We start from the raw sequence: 15,095 nt of genomic DNA on the forward strand, positions 1-15,095 counted from the left end.
TATTAGAAGATTAAAATATTTTCTAGATTAATTAGAGTGTTTGTTTTTCCTCCCCAGGGGAAGAGGTCAGAAATCCTCAGAAAGCCATACCTATTGGAATTGTGATTTCCCTTCTGGTCTGTTTTATGGCCTATTTTGGCGTGTCAGCTGCTTTGACTCTTATGATGCCATACTACCTTCTAGATGAGACTAGTCCCCTCCCTGTAGCATTTGAATATGTTGGATGGGATCCTGCAAAGTATGTTGTGGCTGTGGGATCCCTCTGCGCTTTATCCACAAGGTAAAGAAAATAAAGGACATATTGGAAAATACAGTTGGTGATTACTGTAATATTTTAAATAGATGGTCACTTTTATATTAAGGTATGATTTTATAAAGGGTCAATACTTAAAAATGTTTCAGATATTAATATTATGTTATTATTATTAAAAAAACCATAGGTGTCATAGATATAACATAGTTATAAATATGGTCCTGTTGGACTTTGTTATCAATTCATTAAAACACCTATTAATTAAATCTTTATAAACTATTTATAAAGTTAACTTTAATATGAGTGGCCAAATTTATTATTTTAATTAATAACGTTTTATAGGTTGTTAAATATATTATATGTGCAGTATGTGCATCTTCCTGTACCAGTGGTGCTCAACCTTTTTGCTCAGTGGGCTGGATGGACAGTGCGTGGTCTGTCTGTGGGCTGGATGTGGCCAGTGGTTGCTATATGGCAGCCAGGGAAGATGCAGTGGGGCGTCATCTGGCCACATGGAAGGAGGTGCAGGGGCAGCCCTGTCCTGATCCAGCTGTGAAGGGGAAGGGAGCTTGGCACAGCCCCACAGAGAGGGGGAGGAAGGGGTATGACCTGGCCCAATCCATCTGTGCAGGGAGGGTGCATGACCCAGCCTAGCAAGAGGAAAGGGACATTGCCTGGCCATGAACCAGCCACACAGAGGAAGAGGGCCTCAATCCGGCCATGCGAGGGGAAGGGGGCATGATCCAGTACCAATCCAGCTGCACAGGGGGAGGGGATATGTCCCATTGGGAGAAGAGGGCTCCAACCTGTCTGTGCAGAGGGATGAGGCCACGGCATGGCTCCCATCTACCTCATGGGGCTTGGGAATTTGGAAGCAGGAAGGAGTGGTAGTATTAATAGCCACAGCTCCCCATCACCAAATTTCCCAACCTGTGGGGAGCTGCGCTAGCCAAATGCCATGGCTCCATGGGATGCATCTGGCCCACGGGTTACAGCTTGAGCACCCCTGTCTTATACATTATATAGACCAAGTGTACTGGGGTATAGGAAGTATAGTGGAATAATACTGATATTTGAAGGTAGGAACAGCTTCAGTGTTCTTCTCCTCCACCAATTGAGCTCAAATACATTATTAAAATGATTTAAGTTGACTCCAGAGATATAGAGTATATGGGCTTAATGGCTGTCTGACCTACAAAGGCAGCAGGAATTCCAATTTAAGAAAGAACATTGTTGATACTCAGCAAACCTATGAATATTAAAGATAAGCATATTTAATTTAACAATGATTTGGTAAAAGACTGGAATGTAAAAAAGAAAATTGTGATAGAACTGTAAGTTGAAAGAACTTTACACCTGCACACAGAGTAAACTCTGTTTGTACAGTTAGTATGGGGACTATAATTATTTTCTACAAAGCTGCCTGATACAGACTCCAGCAATTTTAGGATTTTTATGATATGTCTGTCTCATATTCCATAAAAATGAAAAGTGAACGTTCAAATAGAAACTAGATCAATAAAGCAGTCATGGAGAATAAACTATTTCTAGAAACTAAAACATTGGTTAACAGATTTTAAATATTAATTGTGTAATTTTTCTTTCAAAATATTTAAAAACTTTTAATACTTTATTCAGAGAGGTCAGCTTTCACTCTGTCTGCTATTTTTTAAAAATCTACTCTTATTCCTGAACTTGGGAGCATAGTACACTGAAAAGGTGAAAACACTGCTTTTGTGTTTTCTGAACTGAACGCTTACCTCTTGCCTCAGACATTGATGCTTTTACATAGTCATATAGTTCCATTACTTTGCAGAATATACTTGAAGGTGAGAAACAGCAAAAATAACTTATCCAAAAACAAAATAGTAAAAATATATAGGTGTTTTAGTAATATCAATATCAAAAATATAAGTTTAAAACTAAATTCAGATTTCCTGGCTTTGATTCAGAAAAGTATCCTTTTTGGGAAAAGTTGCTTAAAGACATACTTACACGTGCATTTAAGTACCGAATCAGCACGAAAAGCAGTTAATACATAAATGACTGTGAGTTCTGCATGGACATTTAACTTTAATGCATGCATTTCACCAGCAATGCCAAAGCTGCTTAACTTCTGTGATTCATAAATTCTAGATTCATATTGAGAATATGTAAGTGATGTATTTAGCTCCGTGGAGCAAAAAAGAGCAACCATACAACCTTTATTTTAGCTGGTTAACAAGTTGTATGGTTGTTACCAGGGCTAAAATAGGTGGAATTTTCTTTGTTTTTGCTATTTTCCTAGTTTTGCTATGGAGGGAAGAAACAAGATGATTTTTGATGTTTTTAAATGAAAGCTTTGAGTTCACAGTTGTTTCAAAATCTTTCCAAGTGCTGAAATTATCAGCAGTTTAAAATAGGAAGCTTAACTTCACCTTCTGAATAAAATAAGTCATATTAATGGCGTTTGACTAGAGATGCTTAAATTGAAAAGGGTAATTTGCCTATATATAAAGTGTGTGGTCTTTACTTTGAGGTATTATTGATTAACACTCTTGTAACCGGCTACAGAATGTGAAGTGCTAATGCTTGTTGATTTACTGCTGCAGACTATCAGACTCTTCCAAGGGAAAACAAAGCTTAATTGCATAGCTGTTGCTACCAGAACCATTACCCTGGTCCACTAGTACCTAAGAACTACAATGAAGGCAAAAGTTATTCAGTTATTGAACTATTGTTTCCAAATAAACAATAACATAATCAAAAAAAGGGACCAGAAATTGCAGTGGCTTACGAAAACAAATTTGTTTGTGCCCCACCTGCAGTATCTTCGGCTACAGTATTTTTTTTTAATTGTGACTTGTTTTCAGTGACTTTAATTAGCGTTGTTTCTCTTTTCTGTGATACAATCTTGCATGAATTGTGTTTGCCATGTTGCATGTGTTTGCTTTTTACTCAGTCTTCTTGGATCCATTTTCCCAATGCCACGTGTAATCTATGCTATGGCAGATGATGGGTTGCTTTTCAAATGTCTAGCTCAAATCCATTCCAAAACGAAGACCCCATTAATTGCTACTTTATCATCGGGTGCAGTAGCAGGTGAGACTGAGAGTTGATTATTGTAAGGAAAGGTGCATTACTTCACATATGACATGTGTATAAATAAAACTATTGGGCAAGTTTGCTTTGCTTTTGACTGAGATGATGATATATTATTGTTTCCAGGTAACATGACCTTTTGGTGAAATTTTTCTCCCAGAGATTTTTGTATTTTTGGTTAATCCAAAGCAGACATTTAAAAAACAAAATCTAAACAATAAACATTTTCAAGCTTTCCTTTCATTAAGTTGAGTTTGCCAGTAGAGCACAGTATTTTTCCTAACTTGTATTTGAACTATAAATTTTTCTGTTCTAGTCTTCTCGGCTCTATGTTCCCTTTACCCCGAATTCTGTTTGCCATGGCACGAGATGGTTTACTGTTTAGTTTTCTTGCCAAAGTGAGTAAAAGGCAGACACCATTTGCTGCCACCTTGACAGCAGGGGTCATCTCTGGTAAGCTCTAAAAATACAGGTTTCTTCAAAACTGGGATTTAAACTCTATATGCACGTGCATGGACATTTTATAAGAGGGACCTGCTTGTTAACTTCCTTTGCATGTAAGTTGGTAATAAAATTGCTGACTAATTGAAGGGTATAAGAATTCCAGATCATGGCAATCATGGTGGTGGTGATGTCTTTTGAAGTGAAAGGACTTGAAACCCTTCCTTCTAAGTTTGCCTGTTCCTCTATTGCAAATAAAATAGTTATTTATTACGTGGTACCTGGAGTAATCCTCTTTATAGCTCAGCCTTAGACTGTGCTTTGTAGCATTTAATGCAAGCAATCTTCGGAAAATATTAGTTTTTCTACATATATACTGGGACAATATTAAATTTTTGTTGTGGGGTATAAAAAAGAAATAAAAGTATACCTACAGCATAGTTTAAAAGAAAGAAACTATTGTACATCTTGTCAGCTAATAAAAGGGACTAATCCATTTGGTTGAGATAATTCACAAGAATCATTATTTCACAATATCACTGAAATAATGAATCTTTACAAACCTGTAGGAAGACACATTCATGCTCCAAATAGTGAATCATTGAATAATTATCATTAATTCATCTTTTCTATGTCATAACAGAAATCTATTATACATAGAATAATTTCCCATAAAGAGCGAGCGACATTACACAGACAAAGGTGTTTTGGTTTTAAATCTGAATTTCCTGTGCACTTTAATGTTGTGCTAGACTACTATTTCTATAATAATTTGGAAAAACAGAAATTTGGAGTCAAAGTGACAGCTCCATTTGATGCCATAATCAACAAACTCAGCAAAAAGAAAGATCGGAATTGTGTTCCTAGGTTGCATTGGCTGGTAAATATAATTACACAGTCCTCATTGTAGCTGTGTGAAAGAAGTAATTCAAGAATTAGTTTCAGGAAATAATTCTATGTATGAGAAGTGTATCTAAAAAAAAACCCCATAAATTTTATAGTGGATAACTTTTTTCAGCTGTATGTGTATCTAGTAACTTATAATCTTAAATTTTGTTGTAAGTAGTTTAGCAAAACCGTTTAAGTGTATCCAGCATTAAAGTAATCTGGCATTCCTACCGAATCTTAGCATGAATAGTTTCAACATTTTAAGCAGTGTTAAGAAGATTAAATTTTGGCCTTTTAATTTAAATGATCAGATCAAGACTACAGTTGAAGCCAAATGTAGTCACATGTAAAAGTTATTGTGACTATCTGTCTCCCATACAATAATCATAATAATGAATTCTGCAGAAAGTGAAGTGCTCTGAAAACAGTCAAATCAAATTTTAGCAAAGGCAGCAGAATAATGAGAGGTATTTCCTGGATTTGAAAAGCTGCATGCTTTTCTCGATCATATTTTCACTTCAATGCAATACTGTGTGATGTGCATCTAAAATTGGATTAGCAGTTTAGCTTCTAGTTTTATGCTAGGTTTTATAGTAAGCAGGCTTAGCTTCTTATTCTGATAGTGAATTTGTAGAAGCTTATTAATACTTCTACTTAGACTATATACAAGTTTTTCATATGGTAGCATTTTTTATTTCTTCCAAGTAAAGGCTAAATAGGAAAATTTCACCCCCTGAAAAGCTATATAGTAATATTTTGAACTACAGTAAATAAAATGTTCCCATTTTTAAAATATTTTCCCAAAAACATACAGGTACTAATTTTATCACTGTTTAAGGTGAGATTGTCTTTTTGTAGATGCTTTATGTGCTGCTTAGTTCAACATTCTTTAAATGCTGCATGAGTTTTACATATACAAAGGATTGGGAAATGCAAAGGTTGCATTTTGTAATAAAAGTAAATGTATCTGTTTACTTTGACAAAATGCATGTTCATCCTACATTCATGGCAAGGACAGTATTAAAGATGTGACATTTCATTTTTTTAACTAATAGACTGTCTAATTTTTGAAAAATCCTGTGTAAAGATTAGGATAGAAGAATGTCAAAAAAGAACAGATTCTTAGCCATAAAGTGACAGAGAATATTTGTGATAAGTAGATATGATTTAGAAGGATAAATCGAGAAGTTGGATTGGTTTTAAAATATATTACATATTAAAATTAGCTAGAGAAGGCTTAATATGTGGGAACACTTTCCAATATCTAATTGGAATGTTTTCAGTTATGAGCTTATTCACATTTTGTCATCCCTGAGCTCTACTCCCCTGCAGTTCTTTTTTTTTTGTACAAGTTGACTGCTCACAAGGGTAATGAGTATAGTGTGCATCCACGATCATGCAGAATATCATTTACTTTGGTTGTCCAGGAGATAAATTTTAGCAATATGATAGTCTTGTTTTCAGAAAGTTTCATGGTTTCATAGATGTAGGGTCGGAAGGGACCTAAGTAGAACATCAAGTTCGACCCCCTGCCTTGGGCAGGAGTGAATACTGGGCTCATGTAATCCCAGCTAGGTGATTATCTAGCCTCCTCTTAAAGACCCCCAAGGTGGGAGCCAGCGTCACTTCCCTTGGAAGTTGGTTCCAGATCCTAGCCACCCTGACTGTGAAGTAGTGCCTTTTAATGTCCAGCCTGAACCTACTGTCAAACAACTTATGGCCATTATTCCTTGTTACTCTGGGAGGTGCTCAGGGGAACAGGGTCTCTACCATTCCCTGCTGGTTCCCTCCGCCCCCCGCAGTAAGTTTATAGATGGCCGCCAGGTCCCCTCTCAGCCTTATCTTGTTAAGGGATCTTTTCATTGCATATATACGTGTATGAATAATCATGCATACACATATTCATATATATTTAATAGGCAGACAAGGTTCTTTGGGTAAATGTGATATCTTTTATTAGACCAACTAAATAGTTGGGAAAATTGTTCTTTGCAAGCTTTTGGGCACAAACACACTTCTTAAGGAATACATATTTATTCACACATACTTACAAAAATGTAGGTAGCTTTGTTAAATTTGACCATCTTTATTTACACTGAAATTCTTGTAGCAATACAAAACCTTACAAAAGCCTTCTAAATGATTTCAATATCCAACCAAACTCAATAAACAAATACATGTTTAAAATAATCATCAGCTAAATACATTTTGAATAAATTTGCTTTATTGTTACATGCAGTGGCTGCCCTCATTACTTGCTTCATGAGCTGTACAGTTGCACATCTATATGCAGAAAATATAGACCAAAAATACTCACTAAGAGATGGCTATGGATTATACTGGTTTGGTTTTAAAAATACTTTTATATTCAATTTGCCTCATTATGGTGCTGCTCAATTTTGCCATTAATTTTAATTATAGCAGAATGAGGCTTTTAACTTGGAAAATGTACTAAATCAATAGTGTAGAGCTCCTAGGGGAGAAGAAATGTGTGGATTCCCATATATTATTTTGCTTCAAAAGGGAGATAAGCATTTATCCACAGATAAAGGATATTACTGCATATTACATATTACTGCAATGTAAATATGCAGTAATATGTAAACCTGTTCACTACTTGTATGTTTTGCAGATAATCTATTTTACCCTGTATGAATAGAGAGAGACTGGCTATCATTCAAGGGGGCTAGGGCAGAGTCCAGGAGAATCTGCCAGCTCCACAGAGTTACAAAAGGAAGTTGCTCAGATAGATGGCAAAAATAAATATGATTTCACCTGGGAAAAAGCCTGATCAAATGAAGGACAGCTTAGGGGAACGAGGAAGGGTGAGGTTGATGGGCAGCTGAGCTGGAAAGGAGAGAACAGGAAGGGGACTTGGACCTGGATGAGCTCATATCCAGAGACTGAACAGCCAAAGGAGGATGAGTTCTGGTAAAGGTATGAGGAAGTGAAATACCTGGCTAGACAACTGTGAAGATTTGACTGGGCCCTGGAAGAGGGCAGTTTTAGCAACTTCAAGTCCTCTGCCTCTTCAGGAAAACCATGATATGGGTGGTGCAGGAGATCTCCAGGGGGCACCACCACTATAGAGGGAAGGACCAGGGCCCCCCCACAGATCAGCAGCTGCTCGGCCCATTGGCAGCTCAACCCATGGCTGTGGGCAGGTTCTGCTGAAAAAAAGAAAAAGGGATCAGGCCCCTTGCTGCTTCTGCCTTCAGCAGACACCTATTGAAGGCAGATGCAGTGAGAGGCCTTATCCTTTTTTTCTGTGGAGCCTTCCTGCCTCTCCCATGGCCAGAGGAAAATCTAATAGCTGTAACTCATTGCACACTTAACTACATCCCAATGTAGTTTAGTTTGCAATGATGCAAACTCATCTAAAACGACCAAAACTCGCACACATGTAATGTGTGATGCCATTAAGCCACATTTTCATCACATGTACATCGTGACATTGTCACATGTACAAGTACCCCAGGAGGTCCCCTGGACATAATAGTGTGACCAAGACCTTAAAAAAGTTAAAGATGTATTATGTACCCAGTCTGTGGTGAAGGCTGTGGGTTTTTTGAGCCTGTCGGTAATGTAAACAGGTATAGCCTATTAGTCATGTCCTGCTACAAGAAGAGGGAAGAATGGAGCATTCTGTTGTGTATTTCAGAAAAAAACTTACAACAACAACAACAAAAACCCAACAAAGCATATGGAACAATATGGAACAAAAAAAAGAAGGTCTAGCTATGAAATGGGCAATGAAAAAGTTGTGATACTATATACTACGCAACCACCTTGTGGTGGTCCCCAGTCACACCACTTTAAAATGGCTACACCAAATAAAACCAAGTAATGCTAGATCTACCCAATGATATCCAAGTTGAAAACCTTCAAATTTCTTCATGGAGCATGAAGTAGAGAAGAAACACATGATACAGATTTTTTCTCTAGAAAAATAGATGCAGATACAAGCAAAAGTGGTGAGATACATGAAGGCCATGAAGTGCTCCTTTACATGACAGAAGAAAAAAGAAGTACCCTTTAACACTCTGACCTCTGGTGGCAGAAGTCCTCCTGACCCTTAAAGAATTGGATATAAACTTTGCAGAAGGGAGGAGGAAAAGGCAAAAGACAGTTAGACATGGTATTTTTGATCAGGAAAAAAGGTGTGAGCAATGGACAGCTCCTACTGGGGAAAAGCAGGACTGGAAAAGACCTACAAAGAAAAAGGACCTGGGTTTATTTTCTCAGGGAGATGAACCAATGAGGCTTAAGCGGATTTCTGATGATTACCGGAAAGGTCCTAGGGAGGGCCCAGGAAGACTTTGGGGAGACTTACAAAGGTTGGTGAGGTAGTCCCATGGGATGAAATTTTGTTTCTTTTCATATAAATGGTAGTACCTGGGTGCTTTTAGTCCTTCCTCTGCACTGGCCCTACTTCTGCATATAAGGCCTTCCCTTGTAACAATCCTCCAAAGCTTTCTTAAAATGGCTTGGTTAAAAAATGTGATATTAAAGTGATTTTTAAAAGGGGATGAGCAGCTCCTGTCCTCAGAGTGCTAAAGATCACAGAAATAACTGGCCAAACTTTGCTGACACTCTAGCAAGTGATAATGAGCTGGAATAATTTTTATTGTTAATAACTAAACAGCATGACCTATCACTGTCTTTAACAGAGAATCATAGTCATAGAAAAGTAGGGCTGGACAGGACCTCCAGAGGTCATCTAGTCCAACCCCCTGCTAGGGAAGGATCATTAGGCAATGTCAAAAAACAAAAAAAAACAGCTACTGGGTTGACAGTAGTCTTATGCAGAGTTTAGATTACGGTTTGTATGGGATGGTTTGGATAGGAATGAGTGTTTTTTGATATTGCCTACTATTTTGAGGCTACACTTCCTGAATGTAGATGCAAGACTCTACAGCTCATCATTGTCTATCATTTCAGGAACCCAGCTCTAAGCAGTTAATTTGAAAATGATGACCTTTACTTTTAAAACACAGTTCGGTGTATTATCAGGATTTTATTGTATAATTATTACTAAAAACAACTAGGTAAAAACATTGTATATGCACTGTTGAGGCTGACTTTAAAATATAAGCTCTTAGTATACCAGCTTCACACAACTTCTGTATTTCTCCTTTCTCTGTTTTAGCTGTTATGGCATTTCTTTTTGACCTCAAGGCTCTAGTGGATATGATGTCTATTGGTACACTTCTTGCATACTCACTGGTAGCAGCCTGTGTTCTTATTCTTAGGTGAGTCACTACCACCCCACTTTGTTCTGCTATCTTAAAATTTGTCTTGTTCAGAATATATAACTACCATAGCAGTTCGTGTAATTTTTTTGCTAGGTATGTACATCTTATAAAACTAGGTCTACTCATCTAAATGTTAATGCATATGTAATTATTGTAATGTAATTAATGTTAATGTAATGATTACCAGAGATGTAATCCAAAGAGCATATTAAGAATGGATGTGTTTATGTACTAATGTTATATTCTAATGTAGGAACTGGTCAAATCCAAAAAATACTTGAGATTTAGTTTCTGAAAGATAATTGCACAATCTTCCCCTCTACTACTGGCAATACATGAAAGGAGGTTTAGAATTTTCTTGCTTATATAGCTACTATTGTAGAATAGACTCACTGGGGATTTATTAAAAAAAAGGGAAGATGGAAATTGATGCAGTATTCAGGGCTATCCTATTTCTACCTCCGTCATGAGCTTGTATACATATCTATTTATGGATAGGTACCAACCCAGTTTAACCTACGAGCAACCAAAGTATTGTCCAGAGAAAGAGGTTCTGCCAGGATCAGAAAGGGAATCTACAATAAGTGAATCACAGGTTAATATGCTACAAAGGAACCGCTTCAGTCTTCAAACACTGATTAATCCATCCAGTCTGCCTACAGAGCAATCAGCTACCACTGTCAATTGTTTGGTGGGTCTCTTAGGTAAGTCAACAGATGTACAAGTAAGTACAATATAGTTACATAAACATTTATAAATAGCAGAATTTAATGTAGCAGAAAAAAATCAAATCCAATTAAAACTTCCTACATTGCTTTCTTAGAAATGTCAGATGTGAATTTTTCTGGTGGAAAAATATTTTTCTAGCTCACTCTTTATGGATTTTGTTCTGTAATCTAATTTTTCCCCTAATTTTCTTACCGAATTATTTTTTTACCATTTGATGTTTACTCTGTTGCTAATTAGATGCTGCTATATTAGATGAAGCCGCATTTTTTAAAAGGAGATATTTTTGAAAGGTTACCTCCTTGCATTTTGCTTTTGATTTTCCATTTTCTTTTTTTTATACAGCTTTTCTGGTTTGTGGCTTGAGCATTCTGAGCACATACGGGATTAATTCTATTGCCAATATGGAGGTCTGGAGTATGGCTCTTCTTGCTGTATTAGCGCTACTTTTCATTGTCACTGTTCTCATCATCTGGAGACAGCCTCAGAGCCAGCAGCAAGTGGCCTTTCTGGTGAATAAAATAATAAATGGAAATAATGTCAGTTGTGTGTGTGTGTGTATCTGTCCATGTTTTTCTTTTTTCACACAGATTCTTATCATTAAAATCCAATTAATATAGCCCCACTAGTAACAGCAACAATGGAAGTGCTGAAGTAGTTTGGCAGAGGCATTTTTACCTCTGTATGGCCTAGACCTTCTCAGTGCCTCTGTGCATACCACTGATTAATAAGAATTTATGTACTGGCTTTGTCAAGGTAAATGAATCTGCAGTACACAGATCTACAAGATATTCCCTAACACTAGAAGACCTTGAGCCTATTGGCACAGGGGCTGGCTGCTTTAGCCCTAGTAGATGTAGTCTGGCTCCAACTGCTGTAGAGTAGTTTTCTATAAAAGAAAGGTTCCTTTCTCGTGGACCTGGAGGAGCAGTTTAGCATAAAACTAAGTTTCTTGTGCTGTGTGTCATGGCTCAGGCATTTCACGTTCCTCAGAGCGTTAATTTATTAGCTTTTCCCATGTTCTGCAAGGCCTATTTCCCCCACTTCATTTAGGAAATGTGAAGGGGTAGAATTTGAGTGATGTGATGAAGATAGTGCAAGGTGTTTGGGGGCAGTTTGGAACGCATGCTTTTTTACTGAGCCAGGAGCAACTGCTTTAATTAAACTGCTTTTTATTAAGGTGTGTTATCCTTTTCAATTATGTTTAAAGTATTCTGAGACCTGCTAACTATAAATTCAAATCAGTGAAGTAAATATAGTTTCAAATTGCTTGTCTATATTCAATTCAGGAATTCATTGGAATGGATTCAATACAAATTGCAAAGAATTTTTTCCACGGTCTTATATAGGTAAGACTATGTTTTATCTATAGGAAACACTGGAAATTTATGGTTTGCAGAAACTGGTAATTTACCTCATAATAGAAAACATTTCTTAGTCTTCATAAGGTGAATGAATTTGTCAATCCCTGATTTGTGTTATAAAACTGAAATGTGATACATACTTTGCAGAAAGACTTGAAAACAACATTGATTTATAAAACATTTTTCTTTAGGTTCCACTCTTGCCATTTTTGCCAGCTCTCAGTATCCTGGTGAATATTTACTTGATGGTACAATTAAGCGGAGATACCTGGATCAGGTTTAGCATCTGGATGACCCTTGGTAGGCACTTACTTATAACAATCAGTTGTTGAGTCTGTCACGTGTTTCCATTTATTTTTCTTCCTTTAAATATTTAAAGAAAAGGTTTTCTTTGAATAAATATCAAAGGATATTACAAGTTAAAAAGAGCATTTCTCAAAAGGTGTATATATCTGATGCACAGACAATTGTGAAGTAGCAAGATGAGTAAAATTAAAGAACAAATTCCAGTTGCCTACAGAGTCCTTACAAACAGAAGCCTTTTAAGCTTTAGGTCTGAGTATGTATAGATCACCTTAGAGAAACACTGAGAATGAGTTTGGTAAAGTTGTACTGCTTGTACTGTTTTAGGGGTAATGCATTTGGTTTAGTTATAACATCAAAACAGGGAGTATCTGATATTCCCAGTTTTTGATCTGTAAATACAAAATGAAAGCTGAAAGTGGCTGCCATGTCAAAGTTCTGTGGACATTTTAGCTAGGGTGGGGGTAATGGTAGGAGATCAAAAATGGACGGGCCCGTGCAAACTGCTTCAAGCTGCTCTGTGTTGGCAGGCTCCGTGCATGCTGCCTCCTCGGGCACCAAGCCCAGCCCTTTCACCGCAGAGGCTGGAGGGGAAGGGGGTATCCAAGGCTGTTGGGGGGGCAGGGAAGGAGAGGGGCAGGTAGGGGGAAGAGGTAACAGGGCAGGCACAAGCAGGGGGCAAGCTGCTCAACCTCCCCACACCACCTACCTCCTGACTGCCTGTTCCCTGCAGCAGTGGAAGGCATTAATTAAAGACCACCCTCCATGTATGTAATCTAATTATTGGGGGGATCATCTTAGAGTTGAGCAAATACGGTAATTGGGCAAGGAAAAAGAAACCTAGGGAGGAAACATCTAAAATCAGCTTTTGTAACAGATACAACTGAAAATGTAGACAGAAGCATGTGTAAACCCTCCTCTTCCTACTTTATCACTTATTCTCCTGTAACTTACAATGTAAAGTGTATTAAATGAAGTAATTGTCAGGGTGCTGCAAACTTGCATTGCAGTCATAAATGAGATGCATTCTCAGTGTTAGCATTACAAATAAAAGCACATGCAAGGAACTGGGCGATAGAAGTGATGCACTGGGGTCCTGAACTGGTGCTTTTGTACATGTAGTACTCCAACGTTTCCCTGCATATGAAGGCTTGAATACCATCAGTAGTTTGCATACCAGGGAACTGTTCTAACAAGTGACGGTTATCCAAAAAGCCAGAAGCAACTGCTTTAATGCACCATGTGCCTCAAAACCTATTAACTTTTTCTTTTTCCCTCCTTTTTGAAAGGCTTCCTTATTTACTTTGGTTATGGTGTCAGACACAGTATTGAAGGTCTCCATAGAGATGAGGGAGATGAAGATTCTTGCTCAGAAAATAGTGGATTACAAGAAAAAAGACCAGTGGAAGAAGCAGATGAAAATGAAAATGCAAGTGAAAGTGCTCAGTTTATTATAAATGAAAGGACAAGTGAATGTTAATTTTTGTCAACAACCTTAGCATGGATGTCTTTTAAAATAGCAAACTGTGACTGAATATAGTTGCTGAATGGAATTGTCAAGCATTTTCTGCCAACAGATTAACAATTTATTTTCCCATATTTTGAAAGTGTCTACCACCATGTGGCTGATATGTTGGACTAGCTGCTGAGCCATCTTGGTTCCTTTATACTCAGTAACATGAACTTCTCCTTCAATGATAACTGATATCTCAAATAAAAATACAAGGAAGATAAGATGATAAAAAACCTTCCAAAGGGAAGTACACTTTGATACGCTAACATTGTGGAATGTTTTGTTTGTACCATCATATAATAGCAGTTGGCAATCACAATGTATAAAAAAAATTGAAAACAGAGAAAAGGGCTCTGATCACTTTTCATTGTGTGGTGAAAACAAGTGCCTTTCATATGTTCTTGTTATCCTTATGCCCGTTAAAATATTTTGGTCAGAGTATATTCTTTGAACAATTTCAGCCTTCTATCATTATAGTATTAAATATCTTATTTTTTTGCAAGTAACTCCCATGATGATAGATTGAAAGCAGGACTAAAAAATATTTTGCAATGTCAATGGCATGAATCAAACACTTTTTACAAAGTAGAATATCATATATTTATATGAAAATGGTAACGAAATATTTACTTATACTTGCCAGTTAGTAGGCAAGGATAATTAAGGCTACTAATATGCTTATGAGCCTTAACAACTTTTTGAAAGGGTATTTAAGATTTTTTTGCTTAATGTACTTATTTTTTTTCTTTTTCAATGTTGCTCCAAGTGCTAAAAAAAATCAAATGCAAAACTGGTGCCATTTGCCTGTAGAAACTAGGACATAATGGGTATATCATTATTCTTGGAGTGATACCTCGGTGCTACTGAATTCAGTAAGAATTTTGCCATTGACTTCAGCAGAGCCAGAACTTTACCTTGAATGCCTTATTAGTGCTTAAATCAGCGTAAATAAAATCTTCTGCCTTCATTGCTAATTTTTTTTTCTTTCTTCATCACATATGGGATCTGAATTTATTGGGCGGGAAAGGAGGTGCTTCTTGCTTCTTGTTTAGAAAACCAGGGCATATAGTGCCAGGTTTCCTTGCAGAAAGACAAGAGGGATGGGAAAGCAAAGTGGCCAAGCTTTTATTTAAAAGCCATATTTAGGCTTATATTCAGTTTTGCTGATAGCACTCAAATGTGAAATGTACCTGTTTGCAAAATATTGAGATTTTTTTTCCTACACCAAAACAAATACTTTGCTGATCCTTAAACAAAATATCAGTGTCAGA

The 15,095-nt window shown here is 37.0% G+C and overlaps 1 protein-coding gene across 1 annotated transcript in view; it reads left to right on the forward strand.

Moving 5' to 3' along the window:
* SLC7A2 (solute carrier family 7 member 2) overlaps nucleotides 1-14,798 on the forward strand; it is a 28,667-nt gene extending 13,869 nt beyond the window's left edge. Inside the window, exons 6-12 of the mRNA XM_019526092.1 lie at nucleotides 58-280; nucleotides 3,651-3,787; nucleotides 9,813-9,915; nucleotides 10,417-10,622; nucleotides 10,990-11,156; nucleotides 12,200-12,308; nucleotides 13,601-14,798. Of these exons, the coding sequence (XP_019381637.1) occupies nucleotides 58-280; nucleotides 3,651-3,787; nucleotides 9,813-9,915; nucleotides 10,417-10,622; nucleotides 10,990-11,156; nucleotides 12,200-12,308; nucleotides 13,601-13,791 (1,136 nt within the window). The 3' untranslated portion in view covers nucleotides 13,792-14,798. The remainder of the gene's footprint in view (nucleotides 1-57; nucleotides 281-3,650; nucleotides 3,788-9,812; nucleotides 9,916-10,416; nucleotides 10,623-10,989; nucleotides 11,157-12,199; nucleotides 12,309-13,600) is intronic.
* The last annotated feature ends 297 nt before the right edge of the window (nucleotides 14,799-15,095 follow it).

Source organism: Gavialis gangeticus, unplaced genomic scaffold (genome assembly GCF_001723915.1).
Source record: "Gavialis gangeticus isolate Ggan-Ray unplaced genomic scaffold, GavGan_comp1, whole genome shotgun sequence".
Classification (NCBI taxonomy): Eukaryota; Metazoa; Chordata; order Crocodylia; family Gavialidae; genus Gavialis; species Gavialis gangeticus.